This window comes from Lagenorhynchus albirostris, chromosome 3, assembly GCF_949774975.1.
Source record: "Lagenorhynchus albirostris chromosome 3, mLagAlb1.1, whole genome shotgun sequence".
NCBI lineage: Eukaryota > Metazoa > Chordata > Mammalia > Artiodactyla > Delphinidae > Lagenorhynchus > Lagenorhynchus albirostris.
Genome location: NC_083097.1, coordinates 113,230,754 through 113,255,668, shown reverse-complemented (window position 1 = coordinate 113,255,668; position 24,915 = coordinate 113,230,754). Strand labels below are relative to the sequence as shown.

Genomic DNA, 24,915 nt, shown 5'->3' with positions numbered 1-24,915 from the left:
GTAAATGTGCAATTAATGTAGAAAATGAAACTGTTTATAAGAAAAAGAAAATTCACCTATAATCCCATCAGATACTACCATGTTATAATCCCATCAGATACTAATTTCCTTCCAGCGTTTGACATCCAAAGCACACCACATACTGAGTTCTTGCTTTCCTTCTGTACCTTAAATCCTGCTGGTACTAAAACTTAAAATATATCCCCAATCCATTTTCATCCCTACATCCTTACCACCACTCTTCTTGATCAGATGATCACAAGAGCTTCCACCACATAGGTGAAGCTGTCCTCCACATAGGGCCAGAAGGATCCCACTGAAGTGCAAATCAGACCGTGTCTTTCTCCCACTTAAAAAGCTTTGGTGCCTCCCCACTGCCTGTGGAATGAAGTTCAAGCTTATTATCATGGAGGACAAAACCTTCCATGGCCCTCCATGGTCCTGTCTACTTCCCCAGACTCATCTTCTGCTGCCCTGTGCCTCTACTTGCATAGTTTCCTGTATATTCATATAGCATGTTTTTTGTGCTTTTGTTTATGCTATGTCCTCAACTTGGAATACGCTTCCTCCACTTCTTGAACTCAGTAACTCTGATTTATCCTTCAAGATCCAGTCACAACTTATTCTCTCCAGGGCAACTTCCCTGAATACCCAGGCAGGGCTAAGAGCCCATCTTTGATGATGATGTCCCGAAGCACTCAGCCTACTTCTGTCCCTTTATCATTCAGTTATTGCCACAATGATGTTGTGTAACAAACCACTCCAAAACGCAGCAGTCTACATGTCAACATTTATTGTCAGGTTCACAAGTCTTTGGGTCAGAGGAGGAGGCTGCTCTACATGTCTTATTCTGGGATCCAGGCTGCATGGACAGTGGAAACCAAGGGCACTCCAAGGGCAGAGGTCAGAACTCCCACAGAGACAACGGAAAATACATGATGCCTCTTAAGCCCTAAGTTTAAGGGTCACACACTGTAATTTCATGAACTAAAGCAAGTCCATGACCAAGTTCCCTACCAATGGGGAAGGAAGTGTGCTCGTCTCAATGAGATGGGGAAGGAGGAAGGAAACATCTGCTAAACAAAGAGCTCATCTAACACAGTGCTCATGTCATAAATGGTAACTATCTTTCCAGTTGCTTGGTCCAAAAACCTCATTCATCCTTAACTCTTCTCTTCCTTTTTCTTGATGTCCAATCCATCAATAAATCCTCTCGGCTCTATCCTTCGAAGACATCTAGAATTGTATACTTCTCTCCCCCTTGAGCACTTACTTTTCTGGTCCAGGCCACCTTCATCTCTCCCTTGGATAATTGCAACAACCTCTTACTGGGTCTTCAGGCTTCTGCTCTTGCCCCTTACAATTCATCCCATCCCAACAGCCAGGGTGATTCCCTTCAAGCATACACCAGAAGATCCTGCTAACGCCACTTCTTGAAACCCTCCAGTGACTCCCTATCTCACCAGAGAAAAAGCCACAGTGCTACAAGTGCCTCTTAGGGCTTTGGCCATCTGTCTCCTGCAGTTGCTCTGGCCTCACCTCTTCCCTCGTTCTCCTCTTCACCCACTCTGCCCCAGTAGTTGGCCTCCTCGCTGGTCCTCAGAAACACCAGATGCTCTCCCTCTTCTGCTTTGCACTCTTCTCCCTCTTTGTACCGGTGACCCTCTGTCTGGAGTGCTCCTTCCTCATATATGTCTACATAGATAGCTCCCTCCTTCACCAACTCTCTGTACAAAATCACCTCTTCAGGGAGTTCCTGCCTAACCACCAATGTAAAACAGAAACCTGAAGTCCCCAGGCCCCCAGTAAAACATAAGCTCCATGAGGGCAGGGAGTCTGTTTTGCTTATGGCTGTATTCAAAGATTGAGAACAGTGCCTGGAACAGGGTGGGAACTCAATGACTATTTGTTGAATGAGCGGCCAGCACTGCCATATAATATTAGAACAACTGAGTTACGTCTAGTCTCACCATGGGTAGGCAGTGACCACATCTCACTTCTCCTTGCATCTCCAGAGCTGGGCACAGCTTCTAGGACACAGAAAGCACAGTAAGCACAGGCTGAACTGGCTGGAACATTTTGTAAGGATGGATTACTGGAAAGCACTCAAGCTTTCCATCTAACAGACTCTTACTGTTTCTACTGCTTGCCAGCGGGGTTTATTTGGAAGGTAATGTTTTTCCAGGAATTACTATGAGGCTGAATGTAAAGAAACGCAGGTCTAATGGGCAGAGACCATGCCTGCCTTGCTCCTCATTTATCTCCAGGATGCTAGCACAGTGCTCGGCATGGGGTAAATGCGCTATTCATTTCTGTTGATTAAATGAATAAATAAATGAATACATGAGTTCTTTTATGAACCAATCCACGGACCAAAGTGGCTTAGGTGTGCTTGTGGACGAAAGCTTTGGAAGGATCGAGGAACAGAGAGTTGTTAACTCAGCATCACTCTGCAGCTATACAGTATGCCTCAGCTCCAACACAGTAAACAGACCCGAAAATCATGCTTGCTAAAAGCCAGTGCACCATGGACAGCAGTCACCGTGCTGCCCACTTTGGAATTCAGATGGCAAAAGCAATGCAGCCTCATCCCGCCACTCTCAGTTTCTCTGTGTATCTGAGGAGTGAGCTGCAAGGTGTCCCAGCCACCGCAGGGGGAAATTCTGCAGACCCTCTGCTTCCCACCCATTCCCATAACTTCTCACCATGAAGACAGTGGTCCTGCATGGGGGAGGGGGGCCTGTTACAGAATAGAGGTGGATGGCCCCTTGGTGAAAGTCATAAGACTGAAAAGGATGTGGGGGGAGTGGACAGACTGGCACTTAAATAAGAGGCTTAGGGCCTTGGGAGCAACAGGAATGGCACATCCCATTAGGGATGGCTTCCCCCAACATTCTGATGCCAACGCACCTGCTGGTAACTTAGAGCGCGGGGCAAACTCAGCTCTCTGGGCTCAGCCAGTCTTACTCCCGGCCTGCCCCTGGGTGTGGATACACAGGGTATTGCCTCACACGGTTTCAGCACCTTTGACTCTTAGCAACAGGCCCTCATCTCTCTCTTCCTCTTCACCAGGAAGGACCCTGAACCCGCCCCTTCAGGGTCGCGCTCAGGGCTTTAGAGCACATGCCAGAGCAGCTGGTATTTTTATCAGATGAGCACTTCCCAGTGTTAGTATTATGGATTTGGAGCCAGCCACACTCAAGTTCAAATCCCAGCTGCCACTGAAGTCTCCCCTTTCTATAAAGAGGAATGATAACTGTATCTACTTCCTAGTTTGTCATGAGAATGCAATGAGCTAAATATGTAAAGCATTCGGCCCAGGGTCTGGCACATAGTAAACATTCAGTAAATAATACCGCAGTAGCAAAAACTCTAAGAGTCATATGCTTTAATACTGTCTCCCATTCTAATGGGTACAGAGACCAACCAATCATGCTTAGGTCGACCCCATGCGGGGGTAGGACAGGAAGGCAGGGGAAAGGTGGGGCTGCTTCTATGTAAGCTAACCATGGAGCTTCCTGAGGGTCCCTCCTTCTCTTTCAACTCACACCTCTTGGCTAATTTCCTGAGTCACAGCTTTGAGCAATCCCTCTACCATGGAGCACTGACCTGTGGTTGACAGAGTGATGTGTGAGAAAGAGAGAGAAAGGGAAAGGAGAAGGAGATAGAGAGACAAAGACAGAGAGTGTGCAGAGCGAGGAAAGAGAGCCCTGGAGCCTCCAGGGAGGCCTGGAGCTGTGAAGCGCTGGGGTGGGGCAAGGTTCACACAGGCAGACCTGCCTTCCTGTGTCTGTTCCCTGTGGTTCCAGCTGAAAAAGCAGAAAGCTGAGGAAGGGCTCTTCTGGGAGCTCAGCAAATGAGAACCAAGCAGCATCTTTAATCTGGATTCCTCTCTGGATACATGAGCGTGTTCGTGTTTATTTAATTATGAGAAGTGTATGTGAATTCCTCTCTGGATACATGAGCGTGTTCGTGTTTATTTAATTATGAGAAGTTATGTAAAACGCTGGATAATGTGCATAACCTATGCGTAACCATCTGTGGGTAAAGTAGCTGATACCCATCACAGTCCACCTGTTGGTGAACGTTCTCTGGCCTCTGGGCCTTTGCACTTGCCAGCCCCTCTTCCTGGAACGTCCATTTCCTGTTACTCTCCTCCCCACACCTGCCTCACCCCTGTTAGCTTCTACCCATCCTCAGGGCTCACACTCTGCCTCCTCTTAGAAGTCCCCCATATTTGTAGTTGGGTGGCATATCCCAAGACACTTACGTCACCCTGTGGTCCTTACCTAGTCACTTGTCATTCTCTCTAGCAAGACCCTGAGTTCCTCAGAGGCAAGGATTGTATTTTATTTAGGTCTCTATCCCCAGTGCCTGGCACACAGTGGGTGCTCAAATATACCTGCTGAATTAGAATAAAATACTCGAGTTGCTCATCTGTTTCCTTGAAAGACAGCCTCTATTCTCCTTAGGCAAGCCTCTGAATCCATCAGAGGGGACTTGTTATAAAACCAACAAGCAGAGCAATCCATGACTTCTGGGACTTCACAGCGTCATGGTGGTGGCTTAAGGAGCCCCTTAACGATGTCAGTAGCTGCCAGTTAAGTAAACCAAAAATCAGGATGGAAGCCAAAGTGTCAACAGAGACACTGTCAACACTGCCTGGCTAAGAAAGGCGGTGCAGTCACCTGCAGATTCAGCTCAGCACCCAGGGGCCTGCACCTTCACTGTGAATTATCAAGGACTCTGCTCCAATGCCCTGCTCCGAGCTTCCGTCCTGCTACCTGCACCTTCCACCTGAGGACTGACACAGGTGAAGCTGCGAAATTAAATCCAACAATGGGTGTGTCTGCTTTGTTAGAAAAGGCACTTGAAGACCAACACCCTGAAAGACAAATTTTCCATGTTTACACTCTCTGCTAACCTACAAGCCACATGTATCTTAATATTGCCTGATACTTGCCACATATTGTGTTAAGCAACTTATATGGATTATCTTATTTAGTTTACAACAACTCCATGAGGCAGAAAACAGTATAATCCCCATTATACAGATTAAGCCAGAACACAGAGGAAGCTTAAGTTATACACGCAAACACAAAGACAGTATGCAGCAGAGCTGGGATTTGAATTCGGACACGCTGATTCTAGAGCCCAACCAAACACTAATCACCCAGTCATCTCCCTCATGCAAAGACTGATCAGCCCCGTCCCAAGAAATTCTAAGATCACCAATGGCTCATACACAATCACCCTTCCCAAATTCTGAAACACTTAGGACACAGAGAACCCATTAGGAAATGCAGGGAGTAAGTCTAGGATGAATAAGGGGAGGGCTCCTGCAGAGAACAGATAATAAAGTCAAGGAGGGAGGGAGTAACCAGTGTCAGAGTTTGAGAGTCACGCCTTTGAGAGGGTCACTGGAGCAGGGAGCCAGCCCTACCCACCCCACCCTGGGGTCAGAACCCTGGATTCTGAGGACCTAGGGGCTGTGTAAAGCCCCCTGGGAAAGCCAAGGCAAGAAATGCTGGCTAGCTGATTCATGTGCTGGACTTGAACCACCTTTCTTGGATCTGAGCTCCTAAATGGAAATTAAATGCTGAAGGATATTTGCCTTTTATGATCCTCCGGAGCCCGGGCTTATTTATATGGTGAAGGTTAATGAAACAATCAAGTGTATGCATGAAAGCTAAAACACGGATTGAAACTCTTCCATTTTCATCTGCAATAATGAGCACTAGGCTCAGGTTCTTACCCTGCATTTCACATCCATTAATTATTTCAGTGACTCCAGTTACAATTAATAAGGATTCAGCCATGTGTGTTAAATCTTAACATTCAGTTTTCTCATCCATCAGCTGAGTGGGAGATGTGCAGAAGGGAGGGCTGGAGGGCAGGATGAGGCTCTGAAGTCCTTTCTCGGCTAAACTGTACTGATCCAGACCTATGTGCCCAACACATGCCACGCACTTCACCTGCTTTACCTCACTAAATCCTCACAATATAATTTCAGTAATTGTTTTAAACTCCCTTATGTCATTGCTGCCTCCCAGGTAACCCCTCAGAACCTGCACTTGATTCTCCACAAGGCTCCTCGTATACCCCGCTCTGTCCTCACACCCCGCTTCTTCATCTCCAGATACGCTCCTACTTCACCCTCCAAAAAGCATAGTCTCCCCTCAGCAAAACCCCCCGTGTCATTGCCCCCTGCTCTTAGAGATGTGTCACCTTCTTGCTCTTTCTGCAGACAGGCTCCCCTAAGGACACACTTCCCCTGCAGTCCTCCCAGGCGGGGGGCTGGCTTTCCTCTCACAGTCCTCATACCACTGGGCCTAGAGAAGGGGGGGAGGGAGCACATATCTCTCTTGCTGTTCCTTATGACTTCCAGACCTTTCTCCTTCTCTCCTCCCTAAGAACACTGAGTTCTGAACCGTATTTCATCAGACTATGTCACCCATAATTCCATATCATTGGAATCTGCAACAATGGGTCAATCCCTGTCATTTCTCCATGGTTTTAGTTACTGCTATTTAAATTCTTGATGCTCTAATATATACATAGACCATCCTTTTAACGCCCTGACTCACTTTTATGAGCTCATCTCCTCCAGTGGTCTTACTTCAGTCACGATGAGCCTACCTGAGCCTATACCTGTCATGATCAATCAATGCAAACTCGCCATAATCTCTGACTACTAGCTCAAATTTTTATATCTCCCTCTAATATCCCAACTCTGTCAATCTTTTGCCTACCCCCAAGACTTCCAACTCACTAATCTAACCATCTTTTTTTCAATAGACCTTATATTTTAGAGCCGTTTTAGGTTCACAGCAATATCAAGCAGAAGGTACAGAGTGTTACTGTATGCTCCCTGCCCTCACACACGCATAGCCTCCCCCATTATCAGCATCCCCCATCAGAGTGGAACACTTGTTACAACTGATGAACCTACACTGACACATCATTAGCAGCCAAAGTCCATACTTTATATTAAGGTTCACTCCAGGTTTTATACATTCTGTGAATGTGGGCAAATGTATAATGACATATATGTACCATTGTGGTATCATGCAGAGTAGTTTCACTGCCCTAAAAACCCTCTATGTTCCACCTATTCATCCTTCTCACTCCCCAACCCCTGGCCACTGTGATCTTTTTACTATCTCCATAGTTTGGCCTTTTCCAGAATGTCATATAGTTGGAATCACACAGTATTTTTTAGCCTTTTAAATTGGCTTCTTTCACTTAGTTATATGCATTTAAGGCTCCCCCATGTCTTTTAATGGCTTGATAGTTCACTTCTTTTTAGCACTGAGTAATATTCCACTGTCTGGATGTACCACAGTTTATTTATCCATTCACCTACTGAAGGACATCTTGCTTGCTTCCAAATTTTGGCAATTACAAACAAAGCTGCTATAAACATCCGTATGCAAGTTTTTGTGTAGACATAGTTTTCAGCTCCTTTGGGTAAATACCAAGGAGCACGACTGTTGGATCATATGGTAAAAGTATATTTCATTTTGTAGGAAACCACCAACTTTATGTTTAAAGTGGGTTTCTTGTAGACAACATATAGTTGGGTCTTTCTACATTCCTTCTCCCCTGGAAGTCCTGTCTCCCTTCATACCAGCCTCAATTCCATGGACTATCATTACAATCTTCCCCACATACAGCTCAGTTCCACTGCCTCTCTCTTGATTTCTTCTATCTTTTGGCAAAAAAATACAATCCTGGTAAAATCTAATTGTCTGCTGGCACCCAGGGAGGTGAATGTGGTTACAGAGAATCAACCACATTAGCTGGTCTCATTTTAAATTTCTAACCATGAATTTCAAATGGGCTCTTACTGTTCTTCAGCAATAATATCCTGTCTCCTTCATCAATTCACTCTTAAATCTCCCTAAAATCTATTTCAGACCTCCTCTCTTCAAACTTCCATCACTTTCTCCCCAATTCTTACTCTCAGCTGATAATTTTTCTTTCTATTTCACTAGAAAAAAAATTGAAACAATAGAAAGAAAATGTCTACAGAGTCCTACCACCAATGCATCCATCTACTAGCATCCTCACTCACATACTTGACCTTCCCTCCCACCACAGATAAACCATATGTGATTCTATCCAAATTCATTCCTCTATTTATACACTATACCTAATCTTCTGTCATATACACTGTTGAATTACTGGATTCATACAATGATATACTGATATCATATACAATGACCAGCATAATTATCTACTGGAAAATTCCCATCAACATAAAAAATATTATGGTTTCTCCCATTAGGAGAAGGAGGGAAAGAAGGAAGGGAGGAAGAGTGAGAGAGAAGAAAAGAGAAAGCTTCTCTTGACTCCACTTCTCACACCAGCTACTTATCCATTTCTCTGCCTTCCTGTTTAATAAAACTCCTCTCTGTCTGTATTACTGGCTTCAATTCTTCTCTCTCTTCCCATTCTTTAATCCTCACCAGTCACACCCTCCACTCAAAACTGCTCCCATCAAGGTGACCAATGACCTCCAAGTTGCTATATCCAATGATCAATTCTCTGTCCTCCTCTTATTTGGGAATAATATTATACTATCAGCTTTATAAGGTAACTGTAGCCATTTAATGAAATACTACAATGCTTAGAAAACTTTTATTGTAATCATTTCTTAAAAACTCAGCCTAAATGTCAAAAACAGAAAACAAAAACACAGGAGGACACATCTGAGACCCTGTGTTAAAAAAGATTTCTTAGCTTATGACACCAAAAGCATAATCATAAAATAAAAAGTGATAAATTTGGACATCATCAAAATTTAAAACTTCTATTTTTTGAATGATACTGTTAAGAGAATGAAAAGATAAGCCATAGACTGAGAGAAAATATTTACAAACCCTATCTCTTACAAAGGAATTATATCCAGAATATATATAAGAACTCTCAAAACTCAATAATAAGAAACTCAGTTTTTTAAAAAAACTAACAAAGGATTTGAACAGACACTTCATCAAAAGGATACAAAGATGGCAAATAAGCACATAAAAAGATGCTCAATATCATTAGCCATTAGGGGATGCAAATCAAAACCACAATGAGATACCACAACACAGAAAATAAATTGACTGTGGAGAGAATACGGAACTCAGCCAGAACTCTCATAATTGGTTGGTGGTAATTGGCAGCTCTTCTAAAATTAAACATATACTTGCTATATACTCAGCAATCCCACACTTAGATATTTACCCTGGAGAACTAAAAACTTATCTTCACACAAGAACCTGTACATGAATGTTTATAGAAACTTCAGTCATAATTGTCAAAAACTGGGAATAACCAAATCCTTCAATGAGTGAACGAATAAACAAACTGATACGTGCATGCAGTAGATGTGAAGTAAAAAGAAATGAACTATTAACATACACAACAATATGGATGAATCTCAAAGGAATTATACTGAGTGAAAGAAGCCAGTCTCAAAAGATTATATACTATATGACTCCACTTATATGGCATTCTGGAAAAGGCAAAACTCTAGGGCCTCTTTGTTCCATGCCCAGCACAGCTACAGCTCACGGTCCCAAGAAGCACTGCAGCATGTAGCAGCTTCAAAGCCCTTAATCTGGACAAACTGACTTGTCTGCTAACTCTGTGTCCATCCAGCAGTCCCCACAAGCTAAGAATGGTGGTCCCTTGTCACTTTCTTTAAGAAGAGACTTGAGTATGCCCTAACAGGAGATTAAGTAAAGAAGATGTGCATAGAGCAATTCACTGAGATGGATGGCAAGGTCCACACTGATATAACCTACTCTGCTGGGTTTCTGGATATCATCAGTATTGACAAGACTAGAGAAAATTTCCATCTGACTATCACACCAAGGGTCACTTTGTTGTTCACTGTATTACTCCTAAAGAGGCCAAGTGTAAGTTGTGCAAAATGAGAAAGATCTTTGTGGGTACAAAGAGAGATCTCTCATTTGGTAAGCCGTGATGCTGACACTACCCACTACTCTGATCTCATCAAGGTGAACATCATTCAGACTGATTTGGGGACGGGCAAGATTACAGATTTAATCAAGTTCAATACTGATAACCTGCATGTGGTAACTGGCGGTGCTACCCTGGGAAGGGCTGATGTGATCACCAGAGATGAAGAGAAGTGAACAAATTCAGAGTATATTTTTAATATATGGATTAGACATGAGTGAGAGAGAGAGAGAAGAATCAAGGGTTTCTCCAGCATTTTGTGTTCTCCTCTCCAAGGGCCAGTCTTGCTCCCAGTCCAGTAACTAAAAACCACAGAAAGCAAGAGGTCTAGAGTTTGAAATCAGTGGTCAAAATAAGGTGGTAACTAATTAAAATTACCATTTACAGGCTTTATTTTTATTATCAATATTTATTTAGGTTTTTATTTATTTTGTTATTTGTGTTATTTCCTGTTAACTACACTAAGTATTTTACATTGTTTTGGTATTGATTCTCCCAATCATTATACGGTATGTATAGTATTACAGATTAAAAACTGAGATGCAGAAGAGTTACATGGCTTGTTCTATTTCCCACAACTGACAAGTAGTAAAAAAAGAAGTTCAAACTCCAGGTCTTTCTGACTTCAAAACCTGTGCACTCATCTACTACACTACAGAATCTGCTGGGTGTTCAAATATCCATATCCCAGCCCACCCTTTATTTCTCCAAGTTAGTTGAGAGTCAGCCCCAATTAAGTCTCTAGTTTTAAGTGTGCTAAGTAGAAGGGAACACGCTGCTCACCAAGAGGAGGAAACATGGTGAGAGGGAAGAGCACAGGATTTGGGTCATACCGACCTGTCTTGAATCTTGGCTCTACCACTTAGTCGCTATGTCATCTTAGACAAGTACACTGCTCCAATAGACTCAACAAGCATTTACTGAGTGCCTATCATGTTCCAGGAAATATCCTAGGCTCTAATGATATATCTGTGAACAAAACAGCAATGATTCCTGCCCTCGAGAAGCTTACATTCTAGTGAAAGATATGGACAATAATTATAATAAATAACATGTATGGACGTCATATAGTCATAAGTACTATGAAGAAAAAAGCAGGAAAGGGTGATTGCAAATGGAGAAGGGTTACAATTTTTTAAAGACAGTCAAGGAAGTCTTCTGAGAAAGTGACATTTGAGCAAAGACTTGAAGGAGTTAAAAAAGTTGTTCATGTAGCTACCTGGCGAAAGAGCATTCCAAGTAAAGAGAATAACTAGTACAAAGGTCTAGTCCATGCCAAGTGTGTTTGAAGAATAGCAGGGGGGTCAGAGTGGCTGGAGTGGACTGAGGGAGGGAGAAAACCGCAGGAAATGAAATCAGTGAGAGAATGGAGAGGCTAGATAATGTATGTCCTTATAGGACAGTATAATGAATCCACTTTTACTCTGAGTGGATGGGGAGCCACTGGAGGGTTTGAGCAGACCAGTGCCATGACCTGACTACTTTTCCTAAATGTCTGACTGATGTATGGAGAATAGACTATAGAAGACCAGGACAGAATCATAGAATCAGGGAGGCCAGTTAAGAGTCTCTTGGTTAGTCCAAGCAAGAAATGATGATGGCTTAGACCAAGGTAGAAATAGTAGAATTGGTGAAAAGAGGTCAGATCTTTTATATATATATAGATAGATAGATAGATAGAGATATATTTTTTTAGAAGGTAGAGCTGGTAGGATCTGCTACTAAATTATATGTCTGTTTTGAGAAGAAGAGAGGAATCAAGGATAAATCCAAGATTTTTTGTCCTGGACAACTGAGAAGTTGGGGAATACTAACAAGGTGGAGAAGACCAGGTCCAGAGTTAGTTTCATTAAGTTTGAAATGCCTATTTGGCATCCAAGTGGAAATACCAAGATGGTAGTTGGATATATTTGACTCAAGTTCAGGAGAGAAGGCCGAGCTAAAGACATAAAATTTGAAGTCCTCAGCATATGGATGGTATCTAATGATCTTAGACAGGATCACTAAGGCAATGAGTGTAAACAGACAGGAGAATTCAAAGGACTGGGCACATCTTTGGGGCATTCTAAAACTAAGACATCAGGGACATGAGAATTAATCAACAAAGATGCAAAAGTACTCATTCAGGAAGAAAAACCACAGAAAAGTATGTTATGCTAGAAGCCAAGTGAAGAATGTGTACCAAGGAGGAGGAAGTGATCAGCTATGTCAAAGCACCTAACAGGTCATGTAAGATGAGGACTGAGAACCAACCACTGGATTTAGCATATGAAAGTCACTTGTGACCTTGGAAGGACAGTCTCAGTGGAGGCAATGGGTAGAGGGTGAAAGCCTTACTGAATGGAATAAGAAAGAGTGTAAGGAGGACAACTGTCAACTATGAGTGTAAACGAGTCTAATGAGGAGTTTTTCTATAAAGTGGAACAGAAAACTAGAGTAGTAATTGGAGAGGTAAGTGGAGTCAAGAGGAGTTCCTTCTTAAGACAAGACAATAGCAACACGGTCGTATACTAAGCCAACAGAGAAAGGGAGAAATTAACAGTGCAGGGGAGAGAAAGGAAGAGCGCAGGAGCCATGTCCTTGAGTGGCGTAGGGGACTGATATCCAACACACAAGTGGAGGAGCTGGCCTTAGATAGGAGCAGCAAGAGTAAGAAGAGGGAAGAGAGTCCATGAGCACAGATGAAAGTAGACTATGTGGATGGTGCGAACATGTGAAGCTTCTCTTCCAATGAGCTCTATTTTCCAAGTAAAATAGGAAACTAGGAGGGGGATGAAGTGTTAGAAAACTGAGACTAGAGAGGTATGAAACGCTTGTTTGGGACAGGGGGGAGGGTAAGTTGCCCAGGAGCGCCGTGGACTGCTTGAGGTTGGAGGTAGTGAGTTTACAGCACGCCTGCTCGGTGCAGGTGTGTGCTCTCCAGCCGTGTTAACTATGCAGAGGCGGGAGCAGAGTAGTGGAGAGCTAGACGCAACCAAGGTCAGGCTTTCATCCAATGAGGAGGACAAAATAGGAGGGTAAGAGAGTTGCTGTGTGCAAGGATGATGATAAAGACTACCCATAAAAGAGAAGCTCTGCAAGGAGGGAGACAGGGACCTGAGGGGGATGAAAACCAGTGAAAAGGTGGTGTGGTCAATGGCTTGTAGGTTTCATGGAATCAAAGGACTGCTAGAATTAGGATCCCAGATGAAGAAAGCTGGACATATAGGAGGTAGTGGTCAGAGAGAGGGAGACCTAAACTTAGGGTCGTGGAGGAGCTGCAGTTACTGGGAATAACTAAGAGAATGAATGGTTGAGGTGGAGTTGAGGATAAGGTCACTGGAAAAGATGGTGTCAAGGAAATGAGAGGGCAGGGTAATGGAAGGGACATCTTCTTGGGTACTGAAACCACCAATAACAACAGCAGTTAATGTTGGGAGAGCGACAGTAAGACAGAAGCTAAAATCTTCAAGGAAGGTGACAGAGTAACCAGAGATGAGTAAGTGACCAATATAAGGAAAAGTGGATTCAGCCTGTTAGTTTCTCTCTCTGAGTCTCAGTTTTCTTGCTTGTGAGCTGGAAATGCTGACAGTCCTTCTAACATGAGGTTTTTATAAGGATTAAGTAAGATGATCGAGGTAGAACAGCTGTCGCCCACTGGGCCTGGCAGACTTCAGTGTGCAGGAATATGGAATTATTTGTAAAAGGGCACCTGTGAAGTCTTAGGTATATGTCTCATCTTTCCAACTCAAGTTGAGGAGTGTGGCTCAAAGGCTCGCTGAGCTCAGGGTTGACCCATTTCTCCTAATCATCACAACTCCGCAGAGATGTGCACCCATAGCTCTCTCTGGGAGGCCTGGGCCTGGCATGACCCTCCCGTCTGCATCTATTCCATGTCCCATCTACCCATGTCCATGTCATCTCTGTCTTCCTGGCAGGCCCAGGCCTGCCTCCTCCAGCCATCTGCAGACACCAGGCATGTTGCCTTGCAGACTGATACAGAAGGCAAAACCAAACCAGCCGTTTGGGTTGCTCTGGTGTGTCTCCCTTTTTTATGGCCCGGCTAGCTGAAAGAGCCCAGGGAAGTGAAAGTCTCTAACGAAGTGGTACCTTCTGTTCTGAACTGCACTGAACCCAGAAATGCGCAGAGGCTCTGGGACGGCACAGTCTGACTTGCCCATGACAGTCTGCCTGAGCTGAGCGTCATTTTTCTACCCAGCATTTCCAAAACACCCTGCTTATCCCTAAATGATATATAGAAATGAAGCGTAGCCACTCTTGTCTGAAAACATTTTCTTGACCCTTTTCCTTTTAGCAAACAAACATTTATCAACACTTACTTCTTTCTCTAACGTAAAGGGACATTTTGAAGCAGCAGTGCTGCAAGGAGAAACGAATCATTAATTTAGAAAAATTGTTGAGCTTCTGCAGTTTTTCAGTCTCCATCTATGTGCTGAGGAATCCAGGTTCTGGAAAAGCAAAACTGAACTCCTATCTACCAACTACTATTTACCACTCTCAGGGCTTACGACATTGATTAACTCTGAAAGTGACATTTGGTTCTTGTGTTGCTTCTGAATAGACTTGTTTCAACTAAGAAACCAATAAGGAAGCCTTTAGGGGAAAATATTTTGGGGGCGTAGTGGTTTGAAGGTGACATGAAACTCTTTTGTCCAACATTTCGGATCATTATCTGGAATTGAAGCAGTGTGTTTTAGGGGAGAGAGAAGTTGGCATGTCACTAGGAAAGGCAGTCAGCCTCTGAAAGATAATTTAGAAACGTATGCCTAGGGAGGAGATGAGAGAAACCCAGAGGCAACTCATTAAAAAAAACCAAAACAAAACAAAAAGGAGGTCAAGGTCTGAAAATGATTATTCAACAGGCAAGTAATTTAAGGTGTCATGATTTGCTGTACAAAAGGATCTGTGGTAGGAAACGATTCTGTTAGATTTAAATTACATTTGATTTTTAAATTTATAATTTACAAGCAGATTTTCCAGCACGTTAAAAGAAAGCACACCTGTGTACATTTTTCCCCCAAATTTAGCCTATCAGCCGTATCTTTCCAGTAAACTTCCTGCGTAGAGCAGTTGCCATTACAGATCGGTAGTAAATGATTTAAGTGATATTTCCATCAGCCTTAAAAGTGCATTTCCTTATCACTCCTCCCTCAGATTTGGCTCAAAATTAGGCAAGGAGAACTGCTGCTTTCAAAGAGCTCAGGGTGGGCTTTGGCAGGCTTCAGAATTACTTAGAGAACGAGGTTAAAAGATTCCTGGGCCTCATCTCCAGGAATTCTAAGTCAGTAAGTCTGCAACAGGGCCTGGAAATCATAGTTATAGCATGCACCCAAGGTCACTCTGATAGAGGTGGCTGAGGAGCACACCTTGACGAATCTTGGCTTAGAGAAGATGCCCTCTAGATTGTTGTGTCAAGAGAAGTTGCCCTGCCTTCTGGATCCAGCATACCCTCTGGTTCCAACGCACTCTAAGCTCGCGCTTGGTGCACAGCTTTGCTGAGCGACACTGCTATGCTAGGCAAGCCCACCTGTGGGGCTCAGTGTGACACACCCCTGATTTCTCTTTATTCTGTTAGAACGATTACAGGAAGTTATCTATGCAATGCAAGGATTTTGTGGTGGGCGTGCTGGACCTGTGCCGAGACACAGAAGAGGTGGAAGCGATTTTAAATGGTGATGTGAACTTCCAAGTCTGGTCCGACCACCACCGTCCAAGTCTGAGCCGGATCAAACTCGCCATTAAATACGAAGTCAAGAAGGTAAGCTTCCCCACCTCCCCCGGCCTTCCCAGCTCCAGGGCTGCTGGCCTACCTTTGTGTTCATGCTTGTTTTCTGTTCCCACAAGGGGATGGTAACAACACTGAGTACCCGACTTGCCTCTAGACAGGGAACTTCCAGAACTTCCAGACTTGCAGGACTGCTCAGAGCTCCTTCCTTCACCCCCAGCCCACCAGGAGAGAGAAATGAATCATGACAGTTACTCCGTGAACAGGCTTCAAGCCTGGAGAACAAAAGAGCAGATTCTCAACCTCCAAGCCACTAGCAAGGACAAGATTACAGTGAACGCTCCCATCAGCTAGCAGGCCGATTCCCAAGCTTTCATGAAAAACATATCACTCAGCTCTGTGAACGGCATTTATTGAGCTTTCCCTGTGTGCCTGGGGACTTGTGTAGAAAATGTCTTAGTGTAGAGGATTTGTGGGATCCACGGTTCTGGGAGGCTCAGAGGAATTTCACTCTCAAGGCTTATGAAAAGCTTTAATAGGAAGCATGACTAGACTTTCAAAAGAGTAAGTCCCAGCTCCTCAATCAACCTCAAGGTGTCTTTAATGGCCACCAGCACCCAGTAGCCCTCACACCCACAGTGGCTGGTCAGACTGAGTCCCTAAGGAGCAAAATTCAATTAGGGTTCCACTTTGGATATACTCTGGATTCTTTAGAATCTGCTCTTATGTTAGACGACATCATTCATCCTGATGAAAACTGCAGAGCTCCAAAGACCCATATGCTTAAATACCAATGTGCTTTCCACATAAGCAAGATGGCTGATCAGTCTTCAAGGGCTTGGTTTTTTTTTTTCCAGCTCTTTTACAGGGTGACTACTGGGGGGGATTTCCAATGCCCCCAAATTGGCCTCTTGGCATTTCTCCTCTTGTCTGATTATCTTAATTTGTGTAGGATGAACCATCCTTCAAGAAACCATGTATATCTGTGGTATTCATCTAGAGAGAGCTTCCAAGTTTGATAAAAATCTTCCTGTCCTTTTACTTTTAATAATAATCAAAACTTCTAGGAAAAAGAGCTTTTTTCAAAGACTCTGAGTCCTGAAGATAAAATTGATAAATCATGGGAAATGTGGCCTTAGATTAATCTTCAGAAGCATAGAATTACAGGAAGGGAGGAGTCGGGCTGCAGTTTAAAGTATGTACAATCCTATTTACTTAGTGTAGGGAAACTCACTTTTTAGCTTATCTCAAGGGCTCACTGAGGCGCTTCAGCAAAGCACAGCAATCCCTTCCTAAAGGTGCTGAGATATCCATGATCTTGGGGTTCAAAGAAACCCTGCGGAAGAGACTGCTTGGTAATGAATGGTAACAAGCCTGAGTTTCTAGCATTTCCTTCCTTCCCCAAGCCACAGTATTCTCCTGCTTCCCAACACAGGGTGAAAGGTGAAGATGTATTTGACACCCCAAAGAAAAGACGATGTTTGGCATTTGCAGATTTACGTTCACAGTTTTGGCTATTCACAAGCAATTCCAACAGCCCATGAAAATGCAAGCATTCACCATTTTTCTGAAACATAAATCCAACTGAGCAACACAGTCACTGAGGGCAAATCACTGAGCAAGTCCAGAGTTTGGCTACCACTTCAGAGCCTGTATGTTCCTTCTCATTGTCAACTACCAAGTACAAAACAGCCCTGGTGATGGATGAGAAGAAAAAGTGAAAACACTCTATGAACATGACAGTTTTGGTCAGAATAAAGAGGTTTTGTGAGGGAAATTATTTACTCTAGTGGTATTTGCTAATTAGGAGAATCATAAAGGTCTCAAGAAACACTCATCATGAATGTCAAGTGTCTGCTGCAATCCATAGGTAGGAAGATGATAAATGACCTGCATAAAATGTCAGCCTTGCTCATTTCAAAAATCTCCAATAGGTAATTCTCTCAAACCACATATGCCATCATAGAGAGCAGACTCACAGTTTTCCTTGACATTTATTCTATCGTGAATTACCAGCGAAAATACATAATATTTTAAAATCTTATTGATATTATAATGAGATTTCATTTTTAATTTATGAACTTTAGAATGCTTGCATGGGCACAATCTAACCCTGGGTCTTTTAATTATGAAACAACTAGCACCAAGGCTTATTTACACCTGACATATATATGTGTCATAAGGCTGGAATATAAAGCCATAAAAAAATTCCTAAGTCTCTGCCACATATCAAATCAAACCATTAATTCAGTGATTAAAACAAACTAGTTGTTCTTGGTAGTTCCATGAGCTGCTAATAGGTGACCTTAAAAGAAGTTTTTGTGTTCAAATAAATTTAGAGACCTTGAGTTAAGCAGAGTCAAAAAGGTTTCTTTGCTTAAAGACATTACAGAACCTTGATCATGCATTGCTACTCTAAAAGAAGAAGGGTACAATGTGTATTACTTGACCACAGAACTCCCTTTCTCATGGAGCATCTGGTAAAACTAGTTTTCCATGTAACAGTATTTGGGAAACTCTAATACAGAATCAGCCTTTATATTTATGAAATGCATAGATCTGAGTGAAATGGGTGCCACTCTGTGGCTGGCACTGCACCCAAGATCATGTCCTTCATTTGAATGTCTGCCTCTCTTCGGGCATCACCCTCATGTCTGGTCCTCTGACTGCCTCAGCCATAATGTCAGTCTCTGTTACATAAAGACAATTACCCCACCATGACACGAGGGACCACCTGGTAAAGAGGAAGGAATGATGAAGGGGATGTCAGGAGATGTCTAGCATGATTCTTACATTTAATGACCACATGGTCTTGGATAAGTCTTTGAAGCTCTATGGGCCTCATTCCCCTTCTGAAAAATAGGCATATATGCTTTTGCTTCACAGGGTTTCTGTGAACTTTCAAATGAACTGATATGAGGGTAAATGCTTTGGAAACTGAAAAGGTCTCTACAGCTCCATAGGAAAGCATCATCACTGTCATTCAGTAATGCTATGCTCCCCCTTCCTTGGGACTAGACGGGTCCTTTTATCCCCAGAGATATTCCCTAGCTTGTCCTTTGTTATCTTCCCAGAGAAGGCTAGAAATGTCCCCCTGGGTAAGGACATCATCCCTATAGCCTAAAACTCCTTCCCCAAAGACCAAAAGGCCTTGTGAGGATATGGCTGTTCTCCATGACTTCTGCCTTAATTAATAGGGTGACTCAGCCTTCCCACTGTGTTTGGAAGGCAGTGTTGGAGAAGTGGCTAAGAAGGTACCCTTAAAAGTTAATCACGGTCCAACCACTTATTAATGGGGTCACTTAAGCAAGTCACTTAGCCTCTCTGTGTCTCACTTCCCTCATCTATAAAGCTTGGTTAATAATGCCTACTTTATTGAATTGTTATAAGGATCAAATGGAATAAAGCATGTGTGCCTCAAATAGCCCCAGGCCTCACCAGCCTGTGGGTATAAATGAGGCAGTATGAATACACACATTGCACTGGCTTAGAGTCAGTGTTCACATTACTTAAGACATTTCTGTTATCCACCTCAGTCCCCCTAAGCCTTTGCAGGCCACAGTCCCTTCAGAAGCCAAGCATGCCTCATGAAGAAGCAAGGATGCTTCTTCCCCATACTGAGTCACAGCTAAGCCCAGAAGCAACTCTACCTACGCTTCACGGATAAAGAAAACAATCCCTCCAGCTTTGGCCCTACAGCCCCAGTATATATACAGGCCTTGGTCTTCTCCCCCAGGGCCAACCTGAGTGACAGACATCTTGCAGACTCCTCCATTTCTAGCTCTGTCTCCAGGGAACATGCATAAATATCCTTCTTAAAGACTCTCCCCTCCCCCTGCATATCAACTCTAAATAAATGCTTGGGGACTCTGAGTCACACCAACTGGGAAGGCCTAACCAGTCTGTGATTCATTCAGGTTCAGCTGGCCCAGTCTGCACCCATAAAGAAAGATCAGTGCAGTGTCTGGCACAAGGTCATTGCTGACTGACTGCTTACAGAGACAAGATGCTTCGTGCCCTTTTCAACTTGTCTAACTGAAGGCTCACCTCGGAGCCCTTCACTCTCATCCCTTCCTCTCTCTCCTCGTTATCGCTTCTTCATTTCTAGGCTTACAGTGAGGCTATTTTCCTTTCTCTCCCCTATGTCATCTCTTCCTCCTTCCTGACTTCAGGTCGGCCTTAATGGGGATTAGGTGCATCTCCATTCACTGAAAGAACTTTGTCGGCGTGTGTCCTCCAGGTTCAAAGCGCCAAAGGAGAGTGAGACAGGAGACCTGGAAGGTCCTATTTGCTACAATAGAAGCCTTAACTCCACCTGTAGAGGAGATGGAGGCCCCTCTGGACATAATTAAGCCAAGGTCTGCTACCAAACAACATGCGAACACATGAATATTTTGTCCAAAATTATATCACTGTCATTGCAGAAAGCATGTCTATTGTTAGGCAATGTCACCAATAAGGGTGGTTAGTTTAATCTGACAAGTTGTTTTAGCCATGGCCTGTAAGCCCTACAGTCACTGACCAGCCTGCAGGGGATCCTGAGGAAAGTAAGACACAGTCTTGCCCTCAGAGAGCCATCAGTGTGGGGGGTAAGGTGCAGACAGACAGGCTCTGACCACAGCAGCAACAGCCTCTGCACTTTGCTAGCTGCGCAAAGCAGAGTTCACAGCAGTTGCCTCTTTCAGACTCCAGGTGGCCCCCAGTTCTAGCGTCTTGACATGTGGCTTGATTTGGAGGATGCAATTATGGTACCAGCTATCTTTCCTTCCAGCTGATGAGACCCACCCACTCTCCTCAAGAAGCAGCACCACTCATCAGAGCCTTCCAGATCCCAGAATTTCAGAGGTGCCCTTTCCTGACTCTGCCAAGCTCCTGGGTGATTCCTGGACCAGAAAGCTAGTATCACATGAAATAAAGACCTGGGACAAGACCATGGGAGGGGGAAGGATGCAGGCGGAACCCTCACTAGCCCTACTTAGTAACACAGTTCCCTTTTTCTTCACACTGCTGTACTCAGGAAATAATATCCCCTGTGATTTTCATTCACTGGCTGACTCATCATTTAACTAACATTCACTGATGTCTACTACATCACCAGCTCTGTGTTCAGCACTGGAGAGACTGAGAAGACCCAGGCCTTGTCCTTGAGGGGGGTTCATGTAGCACTGGAGAGAGATGTGTGAACAAAGGGTCACAATCCTGTCTGAGCAAGGCAAACAGGAATGGGAAGGGGGCAGCACGGGGGTCAGAGGAAGCACTGACCAGCTCAGTCTAGACCTCAGGAAATGTTTCCCAGAAGTGGAAATACTTGAGGTAGGGCTTAAAGGATGAGAGGTTCTGGAAGGGATGGCAATTTAGGTAGAGAGAAGTTAAAGTTAAAAAGCCACAGATATCTTAGGAAGAGTGGCACGTTTATGAAAGGAACATGTTTAGAGGGGGATGTGGCTGAGGCTGTGCTATTGTGGGAAAGAAACAAACTGGAGAGTTTGTCAGCAGCAGATCCTTGAGGGTATCATATGCCACGCACAAGGAACTTGGACTTTATCCTGCCAGCACTATCCTATAGAATTTTCTATGATGATGGAAATGTTCTGTTTTCTACCGTCTAATATGGTAGCCACTAGCCTCATATGGTTAATTAGCACTTGAAATGCAGTTAATGTAATTATGACTCTGAATTCTTAATTTTTTAATTAATTAAAATTTCAATAGGCACATGTGGCCAGTGGTTACTAAACTGGACAGTATGACTATATATCCTCACTCATGCATTTAACAAGCTTTCTCTGAGTGACTACAAAGTGTGCTGTGCTAATCACTGGGGATGTGGTAGTGAATAAAAATGACGTGGTATGAACCATGGTGGGGAAGATGGATATTAATCAGAACATCACACCAATAAATTGTAATGTTCCAACTGAAGTCAGTGTTATGAAGCAGAAAAACATGGTATTACAACTTCTAAAGGCAGATATGACCTAATTGGGGAGGTCAATAAAGGCTTCTCGGAAGAACTCAATGCTTGCTCTGAGAAAAGTTAGCCAGAGGTGGGGAGGGCATTTCTGGCAGGAAAAAACATGTTCAAAGCTGTACAAAGGCCCTGTGGTGAGAAGAAATACAGCCTATAAGAGGAAATGAAAGAATGTGAATGTGGCAGAGTCAGAAGGCATGAGGAAGAGTGGGGTGTGGGATGAGTCTACAGAGGCACCCAGGAACCAGAGGCTTGCAGACCATGCTGAAGGATTTTGGTTTTGTTCTTTTTTAAGGAATAGGAAGCCATCAGAGGAATTTAATCAGGGGTGGTTTTCTCAGGATAGAAAGCCTCTGAGAAAGGCTGAAAAGCAAAAAGGGTGGGTATGGGGCTTCCCTGGTGGCGCAGTGGTTGAGAGTCCGCCTGCCAATGCAGGGGACGCGGGCTCATGCCCCGGTCCGGGAGGATCCCACATGCCGCGGAGCGGAGAGGCTAGGCCCGTGAGCCACGGCCGCTGAGCCTGCGCGTCCGGAGCCTGTGCTCCACAACGGGAGAGGGCACAACAGTGAGAGGCCTGCGTACCGGAAAAAAAAAAAAAAAAAAAAAGGTCGGTATGGATGCAGCAATATTGTTGAGCAAAAGGGACAGACTATTAATCAAGGCAGGTGAAGTTATGCTGCGTTAACAAGCAAAACCAAAGTTGTATTGGCTTTTAACACACACACACACACAAAAACGTTTATTTATTGCTCATTCTATTTCCATCTTGCAACAGAATTCAGAGGAATTCACTCAGGAACCCAGGCTAATAGAAATGCCCCCATCTCAAATGTTTCCACCCTGCCAAAGGGAAATCCAGCCCTGGAGAGTCTCACATCAGCAATTAAATGCTTTCACCTGGAAGTGACACACATTGTTTCTACTTACAACTCACTGTCAACAATTAGTCACATCACCCACCCCACCACAAAAGGGGCCAGGAAGTGAATAATCCTGCCATGTGTTTGAAAGGAGAAAAAAAAATGGAGCTATTTGGTAAACAGCACTAATGACCACCAACAGGAAAAAAAGTTGAGGAAATTAATATTAAAAGCATCAACGTCTCTATAAATCGGAAGCAGAATCACCCTCTGAGGTAGAAGGCAGCCTGAAAAAATTTTCTTTAAAAAGGTTTGAGAAAAATTCTGTGGGAGATGGGAGGAGAGAGAGCTGAACAGTAGACCCAATAGCCCAGCCAATACTACAGACTGTAAATTCTTTGCAACAGCATGTGCTCTCAACAAAAATGGAAAATCTCTACAAAAAATGGTAACATACCAAGTCAGTGTCCTCCATGAACCTCAATTCCCTGCTGTGAACTTCATTTCAAGATTCCTTCATAGAGATGGAGCCCAGAAGTGCACAAAATGTGCCCACAGAGGAGAATACCAAGGAGGGAGGGGCAACCTTAGAGGGGAGGGGTGTGGGGGGAACATTCCCCCAGCATCACCACCCTGTCTAAAGCTGGGCCAGGGCTTCTAACAACAGCGTAAGTCTGTTTGTTCTTTCCTCCAAAAATCACCATCTTGTGCACATTTGACAGTCATGCCATAAGTTGGCCCATTTTTCTACCTGGAAAAACTCCCATAAGAAGAAAACAGAACGTGTTGTGTAGCAGTTTATAGTGTCATGGCCAGGAGCATGCCGGCTCACACTCTCCACTTACTAATATGTGGCTTTAGTAACCTGTCTCAAATTACTTAACCTGCTGGCCTGCAGGAGCCCCTTGGATAAGGCAGATGCTACTCCAACCCTCAAAAGCCTCCTGGCCTAAATCTGTGCTAAGAGAGACAATGAGGCTCAGCAGTAGATGCACAACTGGCTGAAACCCCTCACCCTAGTGTGGTGACCACAGGTAGGGACACTAGAGACAGCAGCTGACCTCTACTGGGGTTCTGTTTCATTTCCTCCGCCTGCAGAGAGCACAGGGCCAGCGAGCAAAGGGAATGTGGGGACACTGGGGCTTTCTAGAGGACGCCTGAGAGGCCAATCAGACGCTCACATGCTCTGAGCAGACATTCTCCCACTGTGTTTTCCTGCTGAGGCATCATTTCAACAGATGCTCAGAGTTAAGAAGACCAGAGCTGTCACAAACACAGTCTGGCTGGTCAGGCACTACCCCAAACTGTGCTGCAGGATGTCCAGGAGCTGCCAAACGCTGCTGGAATCCATCGGTATTGAAAGCATCAATCAGTGTCCTCTTCGGGGATTCCTCTCAGCACTTTCGTGGCCCCAGCTGGCACAAAAATGACCAACGTCCATTAGTCTCTTGGCTCAGAGCGGCTATCTTTTGCCGAGGAAAAGTAGTCTTGTTTTTCTCAAGCAACAGTCCTAAGAAGAACTAACGCAAGTATGTATGTACCCCTTTTCTGCCTGGAAAAACTCTCAGGAGAAGAAAAATAAAACCTGTTGGGCAGCAGCGTACTGTTATGGCTGGAAACCTGACTACACATGTGCAAATCCCAAGTCCTTCATTTACTAGATAGGTGGCTTTAGATAAGTTATTTCATCTCTGGGGCTCAGTTTTCCTATCTGTACGGTGGGGACAAACAATAGTACCTAATAAATGACAATCAATGTTTATTAACACATAATGTAGCTAGAACACAGTTAGTGCATAATGCTAGCTAATGGAAACTATATGCCATGTTGGTTTCACAAGCAGAAACTACCCTTAAGACAAAAGCAGCCTTTTTCAACCTCAGCACTGTTGACATTTGGGGCCAGGTAATTCTTTGCTGTGGGCACTGTCCTGTGCATTAGAGGATATTTAGCAACATCCCTGGCCTCTACCTACTAGGTGTCAGTAGCACCCTCCTCACAAGTTTTGTCAACCGAAAATGTCTCCAAGACACGGTCTCTAATGTCTCCACAGGAAGACGTGGAAACAAAATCACTCCCTGTTGAGAATCTCTGGGATAGTTTTCAGGATCTAGGCTATAACCCCTTAACTGGAAACCACTGAGGACAGGGATTGTAGTTCCCCAAGGATGCACTGCATCTGTCTAGACCAAACCCAACGTTAGATCGAAATCAAACTCAATGTATCTCCCTAGAACAAATTAAGTTCTCATACTTAGCTACATAAAGGAAACCACTTGGGAGCTTTGTAAAAAAAAAAAAAAAAATGTCAGTACCCTACCCACAGAGCTTCTAATCCAATTCTCCTGTGTGGGAGCCCAGGGACTGTGTTTTTAAAAGGCTC

General features: G+C 43.9%; 1 protein-coding gene and 1 pseudogene across 5 annotated transcripts in view; both read left to right on the top strand.

Moving 5' to 3' along the window:
- TRPC7 (transient receptor potential cation channel subfamily C member 7) overlaps positions 1-24,915 on the top strand; it is a 122,684-nt gene that overhangs the window by 16,690 nt on the left and 81,079 nt on the right. For 3 of the 5 annotated variants that reach the window (XM_060146265.1, XM_060146267.1, XM_060146266.1), the window contains exon 2: positions 15,551-15,733. The exons of the other annotated variants lie outside the window; for them this stretch is intronic. In XM_060146265.1, coding sequence (XP_060002248.1) covers positions 15,551-15,733 — 183 coding nt within the window. The remainder of the gene's footprint in view (positions 1-15,550; positions 15,734-24,915) is intronic. 5 annotated transcript variants of the gene reach the window in all.
- LOC132517899 (small ribosomal subunit protein eS4, X isoform-like) lies at positions 9,541-10,151 on the top strand (annotated as a pseudogene).